The sequence below is a fragment of the Emydura macquarii genome, unplaced genomic scaffold, assembly GCF_026122565.2.
Source record: "Emydura macquarii macquarii isolate MOO-44397 ecotype Brisbane River unplaced genomic scaffold, CSIRO-AGI_Emac_v2 contig_2417, whole genome shotgun sequence".
Taxonomy (NCBI): Eukaryota; Metazoa; Chordata; order Testudines; family Chelidae; genus Emydura; species Emydura macquarii.
This window is the reverse complement of record NW_027132554.1, coordinates 3,457,685-3,477,546: the sequence shown is the minus strand read 5'-3', so window position 1 is coordinate 3,477,546 and position 19,862 is coordinate 3,457,685. Positions and strand designations below refer to the sequence as shown.

General features: G+C 45.3%; 1 protein-coding gene across 7 annotated transcripts in view; it reads right to left on the bottom strand.

Moving 5' to 3' along the window:
- EXD3 (exonuclease 3'-5' domain containing 3) overlaps positions 1 to 19,862 on the bottom strand; it is a 505,315-nt gene that overhangs the window by 386,344 nt on the left and 99,109 nt on the right. For all 7 annotated transcript variants that reach the window (XM_067561577.1, XM_067561574.1, XM_067561576.1 and 4 more), the window contains one exon: positions 13,946 to 14,045. In XM_067561577.1, coding sequence (XP_067417678.1) covers positions 13,946 to 13,982 — 37 coding nt within the window. In that variant the 5' untranslated portion in view covers positions 13,983 to 14,045. The remainder of the gene's footprint in view (positions 1 to 13,945; positions 14,046 to 19,862) is intronic.

Here is a 19,862-nt window from a genome sequence, read left to right as displayed (position 1 = left end):
ACAGTACTGGTCAGCATTCAGTATCACCGCTTAATAGGTTGTGCGGGTCACAAGAGGGCTGTACAAAAGTGCTGAAGCACTCACACCAGGAGTAAAAGTCACAAGCACTGCAGAAGGGTGCAAACTGATGGGTTCCCTTTTTTAAAGGTTATCCACATTTTTGTTTTTAGCTATTTGTTTCAGAAAATTTGAAAACTCTGAGCAGCTGTAAAATATTAACCCCCTTTAAGTTGGGGGCCCCTTCTGCATACAATGGTGCCCCAAAAATGCTATCCCACCCCCTGAAGAGATGCGTGACACTCTGCAACTGAAAGTAGCACACTGGAACCCTCACATTCACCACTGTCATATGATTATGACATATTTTATACAATGCATTCCTTCTGAGGTTTCATTTTAAAAGGCTTGATCTGTTGAACATTAATATCCTGATGGACTGTATGTGCTATCATGGTATGTGAAGTTATGAAGTATGACTCACATCGCATCTTTCCAATGTATGTAAGGTGGCAAAGCTCTTCCTCTACCTCGGTGGGTCCAGCGCTTCCTTCCAGCGGTAGGTCAGGGAACTGCTTCACCCTTTAATGTTCTTCCACCCGCTAGTGGTGGGGAGGGTAACACAGCCACTCTAAGATGGCCGCTCCCTGCTGGCTCCCGGTCCTGTCTCTGGTTCTCACAGGCCCTTGCTTCTTCGCTGAGGCTCTTGCTCCTCCAGTGAATGGCTGGTAGGGGGTGGGAGGCCCGATCCCACCCTCGATTCCAGGCCCCAACCCAGAGACCCTGCAAGTAGCAGCCTCATGCTGTGGCTTCAGGAAAGCTGCTGGCTTCCCTGGGTTACCGCCCCATGCCCCTTGACTTAATGTGCGCATCCTGCTCGGACAGGCACCCTTCCTGGCCTCCTTGCCAGGGAAGGCTCTTGACCCCTGACAGCCCCACTGTGCGTGATAATGTCCAAACCAAATGTCCAGTTCAAACTTCCCCTTCTGGCAAGGTCTCTTCCCTTAGGCCTCCAGGCCTGGGAAAGATCCTTTCCCTCTTCATGCAGGGTTTCCCCTCCCCCAGTCTTTGTACCTGCCGGGCTTTCTCCTGCCAGCGTTCTGCTCCTTCTCCGTAACCCTCCTGGCTCTTGACAGCGTCTTGCCTGCTCTCACACTCTGGGAGCTCACCTCACTCACAACTCCAGCCACACCCTTTCTATGGAGGGGAGGCTTTTAACAAGCCCTGGGCAGGGCCTTGATTGGCTCCAGGCGTGTTAATTAACCTGGAGTAACCCCTGCTCAGCTACCAGGGGGCAAGGGACTTGCCGATCCTGGGGCTGATATATTGGCCTGCTAGCACTCTCCAGTAAGGAGGTTGGCGGGGGGGGGGGGGCGCTCTGCGACTGTGGGGCCTACTTCTGTTCCCTTGTGCACTCCCGTATCCGGGCAGAGTTCCTCTGGGTGGCGTCCACTGGCTCCCTTGACACCTTCCAGGAGCAGTGGCAGCTGTCCGGGGCTCTCTGCTCGGTGTCCCCTTCTGGTTCCCTCCGTTTGACCTTTTGACCATCACACCCCTTCCTGTTTTCTCATTTATTGTCCCCCGTATTCAGTTGAGTCCTGGATCCGGTGGCTCCTCCCCTTAGGCTGGGGGAGGGGCCTTTAGTGGTGGCTGGCTTGCACCCGCCTACCCACCCAGGACTCAAATAGTAGCACTCTCCAGTAGCCATCTAGTCTGATCCTGTCACAGTACACACAATGTATGTATCTTGTCCAATGGTACATCTTCCCACTGTATGTACAATCATTATATGTGAAGTTATGAAGGTTTGCTCACATCACATCTTCCCAGCTGATCATGGCGACTCCACACACCAAACGCTCTCCCAATTGGAGAGTATGTCTATTAAATAACAACCACATACTCACATACTCTGTGAAGGATAAGCAATCTTTATTTGTCTCTTGCAACAGTGGTTGCAGCTTACATTAATACACAGTGCAAGCTGGCTAGCAGGCATAGCATAGCACAGTGCTGTTTACAAAGACACCTTATTGGTGCTCATTGCCAAAATGGTTCCTCCAGGCCTCCCTGATTCAAATGGTCCTCCTATTGTGCCACTGTAATAGCCCTGACATCTGGTTCTTCATAGTCAGCTGCAAAGCAATCCACCTCTGTGCTCCACCCAGGTGAAAACTTTTCACCCTTAACTTCGCAAATATTATGGAGCACACAGCAGGCGGCTATAACCATGGGAATATTTTCCTCATTTAGAGCTAACCTGCCATAAAGGTATCACCAGTGAGCTTTTAATCTGCCAAACACATATTCAACGGTCATTTGGCACCTGCTCAACCTGTTACTGAAGTGCTCCTTGCTGCTGACGGAACAAGGAGCAATGGTCTCAAGTTGCAGTGGGGGAGGTCTAGGTTGGATATTAGGAAAATGTTTTCACTAGGAGGGTGGTGAAGCACTGGAATGGGTTACCTAGGGAGGTGGTGGAATCTCCATGTTTAGAGATTTTTAAGACCCAGCTTGGCAAAGCTCTGTCTGGGATGGGGGTTGTTCCTGCTTTGAGCAAGGGGTTGGACTAGATGACATCCCTTCCTACCATAATCTTCTATGATTCTATGCTATCCAGGTTGCCTGTAAAAGGCTTCATGAGCCATGATAGTAAGGGATAGGCTGGACCTCCCAGGATCACTATGGGATTTCAACATCCCCCATTGAAATCTTTTGGTCTGGAAAGAAACTCCCTGCCTGTACAGGTCAGTGTTCCTGAAGGTGCGTGCGTCATGCACCTTTGCTTACCAACCCACATTGATGTCAGTGAAACACTTACAGTGATCCACAACCACCTGCAGTACCATAGAGAAGTTCCCCTTTCTACTGATGTACTCCGTCGCAAGATGGTCTGGGGCCAAATTTGGGATATGCGTGCCATCTATCGCCCCACCACAATTAGGGAATCCCATCGCTGAGAAGCCATCCACTATTTCACGCACATTTCCAAGACTCAGTCCTTCGTAACAGAATGCGATTAATGGCCCTGCACACTTGCAATAACACAGGACCAATGGTGGACTTCCCGACTCCAAACTGATTAGCAACCAACCAGTATCAGTCTGGAGTTGCCAGCTTCCACTCGCCGATTGCCACGCGCTTCTCCACCAAGAAGGCAGTCTCATTCTGGTGTCCTTGTGCCACAGGTCGGGGTGAGCTCCACACGGAGTTCCATGAGGGTGGCTTTGCACATTTCAAAGTTCTGTAGCCACTGCTCGACATCCCAGACCTGCATAACGATGCGATCCCACTACTTAGTGCTTGTCTCACATGCCCAAACGTGGCAGTGCACCATGTGCAGATGTTCCGTGAATGCAAACAGTAATCCAACGTTATTTGTTTTGCATGGCACACAACAGGTCAGGTGTCTTGGATTCCAGTTCTGATTGGGAGCTCATGATATACTGCATGACCAGCCGTGATGTGTTCAGGACGCTGACAGCAACAGTGGACAGCATTGTAGGATCCATCCTTTCAGATACGGATGGCGGGTGCACAGGAAACGGAAGGCCATTGAAAAATGCCGCAAAATGCAGTCAGAAACCCATGGAATGACGGAACGGAAATCACTGCATCATGCCTTCCCACAACTCCTAGTAGCAGTAGGTGGCGAGCTGCACAGTGGGATAGCTGCCCACAGTGCCCTGTTCTCACTGTCAATGCTAGAGCACCAAATATGGACGCGCTTTAGCGACACAATGAGTGCTGTGTGAAGAGGCACAAGCATTGTAATAATAGAGCTTTTTGATCATTGGTGTAACTTGTGTCGACAACACCCTTAGCGTAGACAAGGCCTATGTGTGTTACTGAAATATATTGTGAGATTGGGAACACCCACAATTAGCTGATCAGTTACAACAAAGGCATAGCCATCACCGGCCAGATGGGTGTTAATGGCTCATCAACACCCAGTCCGCTATCCCAGAGACTTCTCGGAAAAGGCATATATGCCACTGGAGCGGACTAACCCACATCACAGCAAAGATCTTTCCAGCAAACTGGAAGAAAGCATAAAAGACAGACAGTGACATCATCCCTTGACTTCTCTCAATCCCCATCTCAACACCTGGAAGCGTGTCTGGAAGACAAAGACTTTGAACTGGTGAGGGGATCCAGGCTGGAGGATTGAGTAACTAATCTGCTTGTACCATCAGTTAGGGTGAGACACTGCTTGTTTCAAATCTTGCTTTGTCTGCTTAAGTTAGAACTGGACTGCAAATTTATTTTTGTTTCTGAGGTGACCTGCTTTGATCTGTATGCCTGCTACTTATAATCACTTAAAATTTCTCTTTCTGTAGTTAATAAATCTGTTTTATATTTTACCTAAAACAGTGTGTTTGATTGAAGGCTTGGGAAATCTCAACTCAGATTACAAAGGCTGATGTGGTTCCATTCCCCACTGAAGGAGTGGCGAACTATTTAATGAACTTACAGTGCCCACAGGAGCCTTAAGCAGTGTAAGACGGTACATCTGTGGGGTATAGAGCTGGAGCTGGGGGAATTGGCTGGAGCCTCTCTGTTGATGGCTCATGAGTAGCTAGAAGACCATTCATGTAACTCAGTCACCTGTGTCCCTACATCAGCATCACAGTTTGAGAAGGAGCCTAGGCTGATGGGCTTAGAGGGCTCAGCAGCCCCACAGTCCACGTTGCACCCTGGGGGCCCCATCACGTGATGTTTCCATTTTATCATAGCAGGAATCATCATATTCACAAACACTGAGCAGCTATATCTAGTGACTTTTACACAATGAGAATGAAGGGAATTTTTACTGGAAAAAAGGTTCACTGCCCAGTGGTGGAAGCAATGGAAAAGATGGCTGTAGCACAGGCATAATAGTCAGTGAAAGAAGGCCGTCCACGTAGGGCGCCTAGCTGGCCCAGTGAAACACACCCAAATAATCAGGGAGACAAAAGTCCATTCAGCCCCTATCAGAGAACAAACGGAAGAGGAGTGACTTGCAGGACAGAGGGGAAGATTCACTTGGGAATATTAACTGGAAGAACTCTATCACCATTAGAGATGCTTATTGGTTTTTGTCTTGAGGAATCACATTCATTTCCAGCAAGTGCAGTCCACTACGGAAAAGACTCTTTGAACAATAAAGCATGAGAGCGTAATGACAAGCAGCACATTTTTATGAAAAAGCAACATGCCAGCATAAAATAAATCAGTACTTTTTATTTAACAGTGTAAACTACCCTGCACCCTCACCCTCCCACCTGCTGCAAATCTCTGTAAGGGGAAAGATTTGGCTGCATATTTACCTAAATTGTCTGCCTGTCCCAATTTCACTCTGATCTGGCCAAATGCCCTGAAGTTAGACTGTAGAACTCAGTCATCTTTTGGACTCATATGACCTAGGAAATGGAATGTGGCCTTTTTTCCCACAAGCCCAGAGTGAGAACATCATAAAAACTGAACTTTAGCCCCCTTTTCGGGCAGGCAGTACAATAGCAAGGAGGATGCTGTTAATCCCTGGAGGCTCTACCACTGAAAAACATCAACAGTCTGAAGTAAAAGGTCAGTAGTTATTTAGGATTGCATCTCTTGTTTTCTTCGGCTTTTCCTCCTCCGTCAAAGGCAGTTAAGCATTCTTCGTACTCCCCTCCCTCCTTCTCAGAAATGCAGGAAGGAAGTGCTTGCAAAATAGTTTCATTTAAAAAATCCATAATCACATACACACAAAAGAGCAAACATTGGCTTAGAACCTGGACAGAACTAGTTGTGTTTCTATGGCCTCATAGTTCTTTACAAAAATCAAAATAAAACTTCATTATAGCAGCATGATTCTCCTTGCTCCAAGTACAGATGGAGACTGTGTTCCTATTCTACTACACTTTTATTTGGGTGTAGATACCTCACATGTAAACATCTGAAACTGGCTGCTACAGTCACTTTCCGGTGCTCCTACAGAGCACAAAGAGCCCCGTATTCTTTTTAAACTGAACAAGTTGCAGCCTATCTTGTAGAGTAGGTCCACGGAGCAGGGAGAGATGCAGAGCAGCAGACATATTAACTGTTAAGCTATTGTGCTGATAATAGCCACTGACGAGGACTAACAATCTCAGGGTGTGGTACAAGGATATGTTTCTGGTTCAAATTTGGCCCTTGTCAGTAATGACCAAACTGCACCAACTGTTCTAACTGTTTAGTTACTTGTGTCCAGTTTATTGCTGCAAGTGTCGCTGACACACACAGCATCACCCCAATTTACAGTCCATTCTCCCAGTCCAGAGGGGAGTAAATTTGGACCTAGTTGGATGCTGCTCAAGGCCTTTTTGCTGCAGCTGGGTTTAGCCAAGCACTCTGAAATCCACTAGTCTTATGCAGAAGAATCAGAATGGGAAGAGCAGCTGTGGTCTTTCATCTTAGCTACCTTTGCCATGCACCAGGTAGCCAGCTGATGGTCCTGCTGCTGCGCAGAGCCCCAGGCAATGTAAGGATATTCATGGGGGAATTCTCAGATACAGGTGGTTTATGCTCTGTGTCTCTGGACACATTCTGAACATAATCAGACAGACCTTTTGGCTAGACTGACGGTCATTTGGTGAGTTTCAGTGCATGGCCTATTGCACATCAGCATTAGCACAACAGCTAGTATATTTCTTCAAGGCCTCTGAGACTAACGAATCCCATGGATTTCAGTGGTTTCTTATTGGTGTGAGGCATCCTGTCTAAACAGGATGATGACCCATAACTGCTATTAAAAAGGGCTTAACTCTCCACTGCTTTCATTCACTTTGTGACCATGAGAACTGGTGACTGTCATTCCCCTGAGGCAGTGCATCTCTGTTGCTTGCAGTTTGTTCAGAATCCAGCAGTCCTTTGGCTCAGTGGTTTGAAAAATTATGATCATACGACTCCTGCCCTGTGTTCCTCACATCGCTCAGCTAGAATGTGGTGGACTGATTTCAAGTTGGCAATGCTGTTTTAAAGGGACACTGCCAATAAATTACATTTCTGACTGGCTTCTTTTTACCCATTATTATCGTAAGTAATACTTCGATAACTGTCCCTGAAAGGGAATGAAGACAAACTTTTTTTCACTTTATTTAGGAACACAGGAACTGCCAGAGTCGATGGGACTCGAGGTCCATCTAGCCCAGTATCCTGTCTTCAAGACTAGCCAGAACCAGATACTTCTGAGTGAGGTTTAAGAATCTCTACAGCAGGCAGATTTCTGCAATTATAGTATTTTGTGTATTGTCTGTTTTCAGAGTTTCCCCTTTATGAAAGCAGCTTCATAAAGCAGGGAGATGAAAACATTTACACAACAGGGAAACAGGACAGTAAAACAACATGAATTGACAAGGGGCTTGGGACCGAGTAGGACCCGAAAATACTTTTTACTCAGTTTTTAAACTGACATGATTTCAAACTGACACAGCGTTCCTTACAGCCCTGAAGACTCTACAGTGAGGGTTCTGGCTATTTTCTAACCACCTCCTCAACCTTCATCCTCATGGCTATCCACACTTATCCATGCTCTGATGCCTCTATATATTAGGGATTTTACTGCTATGTTCCAGGCCAGTAGATGATTAGGATGTTGATGCTGAGGGCCCCAGGGTGTGGACACTGCTCTTCCACCCAAACAGCTGTCTCAGTTCATTTTCCTGCACTAAAGAAAGAAACACCTCGAGATTCTTTTGGCATTTCAGAACTTTTTTTAAATTACAATTATTTGATGATATATTTCACTTTCTTCCTTATCTGAAACCATTTAGCCTCTTCTTTGTTTACTGTACTCTCTTAATCTGCACTATCTGTATGTGTTTTAAGAGGATTTTTAAAAATATATTATTGTTATTATTTGTTCTGCAGCAGCACCTAGAGACCGTAATCGGCATAAGGGCTCTGTTGTGCTAGGCACTGTACAGACACAATGTAAGTAGCAGACAGTCCCTGACCCGAAGGGCTTATACCCTAAGACAAACACAACAAGGAGATGAAAGAAACGAATGCAGGAGAGTGGATGAGATTAACAGTGACAGGAACAGATTGCTAGCTGGGTGCACAGTTAGGGTATTTCTTCACTGCAGAGTTAGCCCACGCTCTGGTATGGATGTTATCCCTAACTCTCCTCTTGTCCACCTATAGAAACCTCTAAACCAGGCTTGAGGGTCCTTTAAGCTTGAACTAGCAGGATACAGGCTTGAGCTCAGGTTTTGCTTCAGCCTGGGCTGAAAACGCACCTGCTTTGTCAAGCCCAGGTGCTGTTAGTCCTCCAATGCTATCCCACAATTCCATCTGGGCTGTACTTTCTTATCTAATTCCTGCCTTTTTCCACACTGTATGTTATCTCCATATTTGTGGGCTCTATTTCAGCTGCACTTCCACAGCATATGATGCCATCCAAGAAATGCAATCCACGAAATCATTTGCCCATGCTGCCAGCTGGCCAGAAGCTGACATCAGCCTTCTGGTAAAGCTGTGGTGTGATATCACTGCACTGGAGCTCAGGAAGGACAGGCATGTTCTCCCACAATACACTGCAAATGAACTTACAGAGTGGCCCAGTTATGCACCGCTTCAGAACTCTGGGATATCCTGCTAGAAATCCATTCCAGCACACAGCTAGTACAGCATCACTGTGAGATGCGGCCATCCAGGTCTGGCATGGGCAGAGCTTTACAGGGAGATGCCCCACCAGTACCAGACTAGCCTTGCTTAGCTAGCCAAGGCGAACTATGCAGTGATGATATATCATAAGTTGGTATTGAGCTACTGTTACTGCTTTTTAAAGTCGTGAGCCTTTTCATTATATGTTTATTATTGTGTACAACCACCTGAGCTCCTCAGCTGTGGCATGGACACTTTATACATACAATTATAACGTAATGGGCTGCAATACTTTGATCTAATTTTGGTTGATGGGTTTATTGCGCAGGTGCTCAGTGGTGTTGGTGGCCTGTGAAATACAGGAGGTGAGACTAGGTGATTTGATGGTCTCTTCTCATCTTAAACTCTATGACTCTATCTAGGCAAGTGAGTAGAAGAGGCAGGATTCTCCTATACTACTCAGGTTTCAATAATACATAACAAGGCTGTAGCCGGGAGGCGTGGCCTCCCTCGGAGATTGATGGCGAAGGAAAGCCAAACCTACTCTGGGGGAGCAGAGCCCGGAAGTACAACCCCACTTGACTGGCAGCAGAAAGGCGGGGCCGGAAGTATAAAAGGCAGGCCTTCCTGCTCAGTAAGGGGAAGGCGGCCAAGGGAGAAGGACATCTCTCCCTTGGTGCCGGGGCCTGGGTCTGGACCAGACCGTTACCCTGAGGAGAGGCTGCCGGAGCTGCCAACTGCCTGGGGCCCTGAGGACCTGCCGGAGCTACCTGAGCCCAGCGAGCCAAAGGAGACCCCTGGACCTTGTGACTTGGAGGAGTTACCGAAGCTGCCAGCCCCCTGCGAGCCAGAGGAGACCCCAGGACCCTGTGACCTGGAGGAGCAGCCTTCCGCGGACGGCTCTGAGGCGTTCCCAGACCTGCCGTCTAGTGACGAGGCCGAAGGATTCTGGAACTTCCCTCGGGCAGAGAATCCCGAGGAGATGGGGAGTGACTCGGAGAACAAGGTACTCTAGGGAGAGGGGTGAAGGAAGAAGCCCTGGGGAGCCAGACACCCGTCCGGCTGTGTTATGGCCTGTAGCCGGGTCAGCATGTTTTGGCTGGAGCTCCGCTGACCAGTGATGGGACAACCTGTCACTGCCAGGACCCTGGACTGGGACACAGTTGAGTCTGGTGGGCCTGTGTCCTCGCTCCCCCTTCCTAGCCCAACCTAGCAATGATCTGTTCCCTGCTGTCTGCCTCATCCTGCTTATGGGCCAGGGCTTTGGACAGTTTACTCGCCCTCAGAGGGCTAGAGACTGTCCCCGTTTGCTTGGCCCACCCTGCCTAAGGGCCGGGGCCTTGAACTGCTTGTTCACCCTACTAAGGGCTGGAGACTGTCCCCCCTTTTGTTAGAACTCCCCACAGGGCGCAAGCATTGGGAGGTGTGGCCTCCCTCAGAGATTGACAGTGAGCCACCCACGCCAGGGGACCTTTACAAAGGCTTTAATGTACACCCTTCATGAGCTGCCTTCCATGAGTCTAACCTGGAAACTGTCTCATTAAAATGATGACCCCATTCTTGGAGTTTACAGCATGTATTCACATTTTTAGCCTTATTTAGCCAAATTCAGCCTTCAGATGATTTTACTGCTGACAGTAACATTGGGAATATTGTAAATAGAACTGTACTGAAAAATTGAAGTAATGATGGCTCTTTCAGAGAGAACAAAGACTGATGATCAACTAACATTCAGTGGTATCATGGAAAGACTGATTAATATATGGAAGACACTGTAGTTGATGTAATTAGTTAGGCCCTTCTAGTTGAATTCTTTTCTCCTACACTAAGAACAGATGCTGAAATTTTAATATATTTTAAAAGTAGTTTTCCCCCTAAACTTAGACTTACCCAAACTCTCTTGATTTTCCTGAGCAGCCCCCAGCATTGGCTTGATTAAGCACATCTCTTGATTTGGAGACCTGTATTGCCCCAAAAGGGATACTTATGTGACAAACCTTTTCTACGTTGTTTCAATGGCACTTACACTTCCTGACACACACCAGTGTGTGACAGTGTCATGCAACAACCTTGCAGGATGTCGCTGGTGTTATCTTATTAACATCTCCACAAAAGAACATTGTGGATGAGGAGGTGGACATCAAAACTGGGATGAAATTCCCAGTATAAAGTTGGCAAGTACAGAGAAGATATAGTATATAGAAATGTAGCTAAATGTTGCAATGCAATTTTTTAGACCAAATTAGAAATATGGAGCTTTTATGACACAGAGTTTCATGAATGACTCTCCCCTCTCTTTCTAAAAGAGAGCCACTGCCCCCATACCCAGCGTGAGTGAGGTTAAATTAAAGGGAGGAGACGGAACTTGAGGTTCTTCATCATATTTATTCCTTCTTCCTTTAAGATGCCACACTTCAGCCTTACACACACTGGGTCTCATCACTGCCCTGCCCTGGAACCCATTAATATTACTGCTTGAACACCTGGCAGGGACATCTGCCCCAGTAAGATGATACTGACCAGCCACCTCCTACCCCTGGGGCCAAATGCACCATTTCCATCGTGCCTCTGACCAGAATCCAAACTCTGACATTTTCTTGGCCTAAGGCTTTATATATTCTATTGACATTTGCCAATGTAGCAACTAGTTTATTAAACAAATATTATTTCTTTTTTTTAAGTATCCTTTAAAGGAGAATTTTAGTGACTGAGACATCTGGTTACAAAAGGAAATGAAGAAAGTACTGAATAATCTCCTGTCACATGTAACTCACAGATAAATCTAGCTTGTATGTGAATTCCAGTGGTTTGGGATCATACAGCCGCCGAAGTGTTTATGTGAGACGTGTGTTTTTCCTGTCGCACTGCAGTAATTGTTTTGCTGAGCTGGGTGATGGATGGTAGAGAAGGTTGTGTCTGGAAATGTGCTCAGAAGTCGACAGGAAGCTGAGAGGGCCCTTGCCAGCACTTCCTTCCTGTCGACGAAAGGAGGAGGGAACAGGGAAAAAACTTGGCTGTCTCTGACCATGAGAAAAGTGTTACCATTCCATCTGGATTACAGTAAAAATATTTTAATCTTTCAAAAGATTAAAGTATCCTTCTCCTCTAATTCCTACCTAAGTGGTAGGCTCAGTGGGGCTTAGACAGTGAATTGTATTGAGGTTCTACAAGTTGCAAGGCAGCTGTAGAAGCAGAATCAGGTGTTGGAAACTGAACAAATGGAGATTAAATTTCAGAGATTTCCACATAGAATGTCAGTCTAATTTGCAACACAGCTGGTAAACCACAGGAACACAGGGATTTCCAAAATAGATCAGACCCAAGGTCCATCAAGTCCAGTATCCTGTATCTAACAGTGGCTGCACCAGATGCTTCAGAGGGAGACATAAGAACACCCAAGTGTGGATATCATGCCGCCTATGAAGGATTCATCCTGGTCTCTATTAGTTAGAGATTGGCTTAAACCCTGAAGCACAAGGTTCAATATCCCTTCCCAATTTTTGTTGTCATTAATTATAACAACTCTGGACATTATTGAGATCCATATAAATATCCACACCCTTTTAAATCTTGTTAAGCTTTTGGCCTCAATGAACCACGCAGGAGCATTCTGGCCAACTGTTCCACTTCTCTCTCAATGGAGACCAAAAAAGGGTTGCCTCAGGAGCCTTCCCTTGCACAGAGCCATCCCAACAGGCATTGTCAAAGACACTGAACTGTGCTCCCTCACACACTTAATCCATCCTCCCTCATAACTTCCTGCCATGGAGCCATCTTCCCTTCTCATCAACAAAAACACACCGAGGACACTCAAGAGTGGGAAAACTCACTCACCCAGATCAAAAACTGGATGCATACTAAAGAGGGGAAGGGGATCTCTCACTATTCCTCCACAACCAATATGGAATTTTTCAAAAATTTCCCACTCTTGCACTACCAGTTCAGCTCCAGTGATATGGGAGCACTAATGTAAACAGGGCTCAGGCAGCCACGAGAATTTTAAGCACCATGTTGACTTCCCCTACTCCTTGCAGGTCTGCATGATGTAGTGTTGGTAGTGGCCATCAGCTCCTCGTCTACATGAGAATTTTCACTGTCAATATCAGAATGATAGGAAAACTTTAGCAAAACTTCCTCATCTAGATAAAGTTAGAGACAGACAAACCCACCTAAACAAAATCCAGAAAGAAACAGAGTCACTATTCCTCTCAAGGAAAAACCAAAGTAGCAAGTAAACTGAGCTCTCACAACAGCCTCTACTTTGAAAAAGGAATCTGACCAAAAAAACAAAAAGCCTCATCCACAAATAATAGGAAACAATGGAAACCATGAAAAAATAGCCCTCACATCAGCATAAGAACAGCTCTTCACACGTCAAAATAAGTGCACAGCTGAATAGCAGCCTGGCACTTTATAGACACTGCTTCTAGGTTCATGGATTCCAATGCCAGAAAGGCCGCTGTGATCATCTAGCCTGACTGCCTGCATAGCACAAGCCATAGAACTGCCCTGAAAAATGTCTGTTTGAATGAGAGCAGATCTTTCAGACAAACATCCAATCTTGATTTTAAAATTTCCAGCAAATTCACTTGGTAAACTGTTGCAGTGCTTAATTATTCATGAGTTAACATGGCTTTCAGGTCCCTCTCTCCTGCAGAGACCATTAGGAGATGTAGCTTTAGCAGGTTTCATTCTGGCAGTCTTTACAGAAGTAAAATGATAATGAGCGAGAGCAGATTTGTGGCAAGTCCAAAGTACAGCAGGTGGTAAATTCCTGCTCATTCACTCTCTGCTCCAAGGAGTACCAGACTAGGGCCGTACAGAATTGGGACATGATGTCACTGGTTTTTTATTACACATGCACGCACACACATGCATACACACATCGATACATGTGCTGCATATTACTTCATAATTTAAATAGGAACTCTTTTATTAGAAGATAATAATTGCTGACATATGACTGAATAATAGAAAAAACTAGATGATGGATAAAACTGAATGATCACTTGTGTAATGCATTGTAATTAAAACCGTATATTCTTGTGAGTAGAGTTGTTGAAACAGTACAACTGTCATAAAAAAAATTTAAAATCAGCATCTAATTCCCAGTGTTCTGACAGCTGAGCAGTCACAGAGCGTCTTGAAGGTCCAGTCACCGTCATGGCATATTGTAAGATTCATTTGACTAGTTCAGCAATTGATTCACTGTTTTTGTGTTGTTCCTGTTTGTGGCTTAATTTTCTGACACTCCAAAAATTAGTAAAACAAGCACAAAGCAAATCTTGCTGACCAAAACATAATAGATAGATCTGAATGCCTGGACAGGCAAAAAACTCACCACCAGTGCAGTCACTTGCATTGCTCTCCTGATTCATCCTTTCTAGATGGACACCAACTTTAAATGTTGCGCTAAACGGGTGTAGTTAATGCTCTCAAGGCTGAAAGAAAAAATACAGAGTTACTGCCCTGTGAGACCTTTCCAAGTGTGACAGAGAAAATTCTAGGCTGGCACTCCACAAGGGGTGTTTGACCCACGGCAAAGCGGGGGAGAAAGTGCTCTGGGATCTAATTTCTCATAGAAATTCCAGCACACAGCTTGAAGGGGCCCTACGGGAATGTCTACACTGCAACTGGAAGATGTAATTCCTTGCTTGCATAGACATATTCATGCTACTTCTGCTCAAGCTAGCACCTAAAAATAGTAGTGTGGCCACAGTGACCCAAGCAGCATGTCAGGTTGGCCACCTGGGTACCATCTGACCTGACATCCCTGGTACAAACTCGGGCAGCTAGCCAGCGCCGCCCCTGACCAGACTGCTATTTTTAGGCACTATCTCAAACAGAGCCAGTGCATGTGGTCTAGCCACACTGGGAATCACACCTTCCGGCAGCTATGTGAGACACACCCTGTGTGAGGAACTGTTCAACTAAACCCACAGTGGGAGACAGCACAATGTCACCGGAGCACATCATCTCAATTATTCCTGCATATTCAACACCGCAGCATGACTTCTACAACAATGTAGCATTAACTTTTAGGTTCATATTTCACAGACCTCAGTGTAAATCAAAGCTTCATCTTGAATGTTATCTGTTTATTTGCCCCATTAACAAAAACAAAAAAACCAACATAACCTTCCAATTTTGCCAACTGTTGATACAAAAACATGTTTGCTTCATTGTTACACTGCCCCACCCCCTTGTTTGCTCACCTCCCCATGTGTTACATTTTGGCTGTGGTAGAGATAGGAATAGAACACAGGTCTCCTGAGTCCCAGTCCAGTGCCTTAATCACACATCCTTCCTGCTGAGTCCCATTAAAGGATTTTTGGCATGAAGGAAATCCCCCAAGAATACCCAGATTTAATGTTCTCGCTAACAGCAATGCACAGAAGAATACAAATCTATTAGGAAAGACAAGGTATTTAAGTTATTGGATAATATGTTAAAGGCTTTCTTCAGGTATGTGCGCTTTTTGAGTGCTATAAATACGATCCATGCCAATGAATGGTAGTCTCACGTGCACTTCAGAGGACAATATGCAACTCTAGAAGATGGCTTACCCCAGGGTTCTAGTGAGATGTACACATCACTTTGAGGGTGTCACTCACAGAGTTTACACGGGCACCAGAAACTGTTAATAAAATTATAGCCTTCTATAGCACAGATGGATTCAGCTACTCCACACAAACAGATACAGTATATCTTCTATACCTGGGGACAGAGGTCTGACTCGGCATCACGGGAGGTGTGCTGCCTGCCAGGGTCCCATATCTGAGACGTTACTGAACGATTGCTGAGGATCATCTGGCCCTCTGACTACTATCCCATGCTGCTCATCCATGTGAGCATTGATTATATGCAAGGTCAGATCAGAAGTGACTACCAGTTAGGATGAGGGAACTGGAGGCGCAAGTAGTGTTCTCATCATTCCTTCTAGTCAAGGGTAGGGGTCCAGGCAGAGACAAACACGTTCTGGAAGTGAATGCCTGGCTGCATAGATGGTGTCGCTAGAAAGGCTTTGGCATTCTCTTCCATGGGATGCTGTTCCAAAAAGGACTGCTGAGCAGAGATGGGATCCACCCATCAAGGAAGAGGAAGAGTATCTTTGGATACAGACTGGCTTGTAAGCTGAGCTTTAAACTAGGTTTATAGGGTCAGGAGACAAAAGCCCCTGGGTGAGTCCACAACATGGAGACCTGGGTGAAGGGTCAGAATATGGACAATCAAAGTAGGGAGCACGGAGAGACCAGAGGGAATATAAAAGGGAAATCTAATGAATATCTTAGATGTCTGTTCACTATTGCAAGAAAGATGGGGAAAAAACAAGAACTAGAAATACTAGTGAATTATCACAATGATGACATAACTGGCATCCCGGAGAGTTGGTGGGATGATTCACATGATTTAATATCGGTACAGAGAGAACAGCTTGTTCACGGAGAGTTGGTGGGGTAATTCACATGATTTAATATCGGTATAGAGGGACACCGTGTTCACGAAGAGTTGGTGGGATGATGCACATGATTTAGTATCGGTACAGAGGGACACAGCGTGTCCACAAAGAAAGGACACAGGGAAACACTTGCACAGGGATGAAGATAGAAGTGGGAAGCAGAGCTGATGAACGTCTCTGGGTAAGGGTGAATGGAATAAAAACAACCATCATATCATGGCAGAGTCAGCTGTAGACCACCTCACCAGGAAGAGGTGGATGAAGCTTTTTTAAAACAGCTAATAAAATCATCCAAAGCACAGGACTTGGTGGTGATGGGGGACTTCAACTGCTCAGAGATCTGTTGGAAAATAATATAGCAGGGCACAGATTATCCAACAAGTTCATGGAATGCACTGGAGACAAGTTTTAGTACAGAAGATGGAGAAAGCGACCAGAGGAAAGGCTGTTCTAGATTTGATGCTGAAAAATAGGAACGAACTGGTTGAGAATTTGAAGGTGGAAGGCAGGTTGGGTGAAAGTGATCATGAAATGATAGAGTTCATGATTCTCAGGAATGGTAGGAGGGAAAACATCAGAATAAAGACAGTGGACTTCAAGAAGGCAGGCTTTAGCAAACTCAGAGTTGGTAGGTACGAGCCTATGGGAGGCAAATATAAGAGAAAAAAGAGTTCAGAAGAGTTAGCAGTTTTTTAAAGACACATCACCAAGGGCACAAGAACAAACTATCCCAATGTGCAGAAAAGATAGAAAGTATGGTAAGAGACCACCCTGGCTTAACCAGGAGATCTTCAACAACCTGAAACTCAAAAAGAATCATGCAAAAAATGGTAACTCGGTCAAATATTGAAGAATGAATATTAAAAAACAATAACACAAGCACATAAGAACAAAATTACAAAGGCCAAGGCACAAAATGAGATCAAACTAGCTAGAGATATAAAAGGAAACAAGAAAATATTTTACAAATACATTAGAAGCAAGAGGACAAGCAAGGACACGGTAGGTACATTACTCAATGAAGAAGGAAAGACAATAACAGAAAAATAACAGAAAACCCAGCAATGATAGAAGTGTCAAAAGACTTTTTTGTTTCGGATGTCACAAAAATGTTAGTGGTGATTGGACAACTAACATAGTGAACATCAGTGTAAATGGGGTAGGATTGTAGGCTAAAATAGGGAAAGAACAAATTAAGAATTAGTTAGGCCTTGTCTACACTAGAAAAATAAGTCGACCTAACATAGGATGACTCAGAGCCAGCGCAATAATTACAGTGGTGGCTGCCGTCCACACTGCCCTCCTTGGGTCGGTGGTGTGCATCCTCACCAGGAGCAATTCCACTGACCTAAAAGGGGCCATGTGGGGAGCCCCACAGGCTCTCAGTGGGCTGCCCCCTGCCACCTCACTCCCCGTTCCCCGCCAGGAGCCAGTCCCGAGCTTCTCCCCTCTCCCTTCCAGGGCAGGAGAAACTGCCTGGGGTTTCTCCCCTCCCCATTCCCAAGGGCGTCTCGCCTCTGGGAGTAGGGTCTAGCTGACCCGGCTTCTTGCCTCTTCCCCCCCAGCCAGCAGCCTTGTCCATTTCACAGCCGAGCTTTTTCACAGCTGTCCCCTTTCCATTCCTCGAAGGGAACCATGGGAAGCTGCCCAGGGCTTCTCTGTTCCCCACTCTCTGCAGGGAACCGGGCAGCCATGTCAATTTCACAGCTTAGGGATCCAGGGGTTCAGGCGCCTGGGTTTCTCTGTACCCCACTCCCAGCCAGGAGCAGAGATCAGCTGCTTGGTGGGTTTTCTTGTCAATTTCACTGAAATTTAATACTTTACATTGACACTGCAAGCCAAGGTGGTTTTATTTTGTTGAAAAAACAGAGCAGTTTTATCAGTGGGAGGGAGGGAGGAAGGGGGTGGTGGTGATTGCAGTGTGTACACCAACACTGTTTTGTCAAAAAAAAGCTGACTTTAGTCAACAAAACAGTCTAGTGTAGACCAGGCCTAAGACAGGCTAGATGTCTTCAAGCTGGCAGGCCCTGACGAAATACATCCTAGAATACTTAATGTTCAGCTGAGGGGACCTCTGAGGCATTAGCAATTATCTTTCAGAACTCATGGAGGACAGGAGAGATCCCAGAGGACTGGAAAAGGGCAAATATAGTACCCAGCTATGAAAAGGGGCATAAGGATAACCAGGAATTATAGACCTGTCAACTTAACTTCAGTATCTGGAAAGATAATGAAGCATATAATCAAACAATCAATGTGTAAAAATCTAGAAGATAATAAGATGATAAGTAACTGTCAACATGGATTTGACATGAACAAATCATGTCAAATCAACCTAATATCCTCCTTTGACAGGATAACAAGCCTCATGGATGGGGGGGAGGGGGGCGTGGGAGAGTGGTAGATGTGATATATCTCAACTTTGGTAAGACTGTCGATACTGTCTCACATGACCTTCTTATCTGCAAACTAGGGAAATATAGACTAGCGATGAACCTACCATAAGGTGGGTGCACAACTGGTTGGAAAACTACTCACAAAGTAGTTATCAATGGTTCACAGTCCAACTGGAAGGGCATGCTGAGAGGGGCTCCGCAGGAATTGGTCCAGAGTGGTTTTATTCAATATCTTCATAAGTGATTTAGATAATGGCACACACAGAGAGTACACTCATAATGTTTGCAGATGATACCCTGCTGGGAGGGTTTGCAAGCACTTTGAAGGGCAGGCTTAGAATTCAAAATGATCTTGACAAACCAGAGAAATGGTCAGAAATAAATAGGATAAAATTCAACAGGGATAAATGCAAGGTACTACACTTAGAAAGGAATAATCAACTGCACAAATACAAAATGGGAAATGACTGCCTAAAAAAGGAGTACTGCAGAAAAGGACCTGGGTGTTAGAGTGCATCACAAGCTAAATGAGAGTCAAAAAAAAAAGTGAACATTATTCTGGGATGTGTTATCAGGAATGTTGCAAGACAGACATGAGAAGTAATTCTTCCACTCTACTCAGCGCTAATAAGGCCTCAGTTGTGTCCAGTTCTGGGCACCGCACTTTAGGAAAAATGTGGACAAATTAGAGAAAGTCCAGAGGAGAGCAACAAAAATGATTAAAGGTCTGGAAAACATGACCTACGAGTTAAGACTGAAAAAACTGGGACTGTTTAGTCTGGAGAAGAGAAGATGGAGGGGGGAGACATGTTAACAGTCTTCAAGAACGTAAAAGGTTGTTATAAAAAGGAGAGTGATAAATTGTTCTTCTCAGCCACTGAGGACAGGACAAGAAGTAATGGGCTTAAATTGCAGATACAGATTAGACATCAGGAAAATTTTCCTAACTGTCTGGATAGTTAAGCACTGGAACAAATAATCTAGGGAGGTTGTGGAGTTTCCATCATTGGAGGTTTTTAAGAACGGGTTAGACACCTAACTGGAATAGATAATATTTAGTCCTGCCTCCATGTAGGTGACTGAACTAGATGATCTATCAAGGTCACTTCCTGTCTTACATTTCTATTATTCTAATGGGTCTGCATTAATAGTCACTAAGTCACTAAGATGTGACTTCCTCCTCCCTACTGTGGTTCTGTGACCCCCAAATATGTTGGCAGCAAAAGAATGCAAGGATGGGAGGAAGATTTTAAACCTATCAAATCGAGCATCCCATTAATGTTCTCTAGAAACCAGTGACATCATATATTATTGACCAGTCCAAGCAAACTCACCCTCGGAAATGGCACAGGACCCTCCCAGGAATATGGCCATATTTAGCAGTCAGAGGCAAAGGAGAAGAA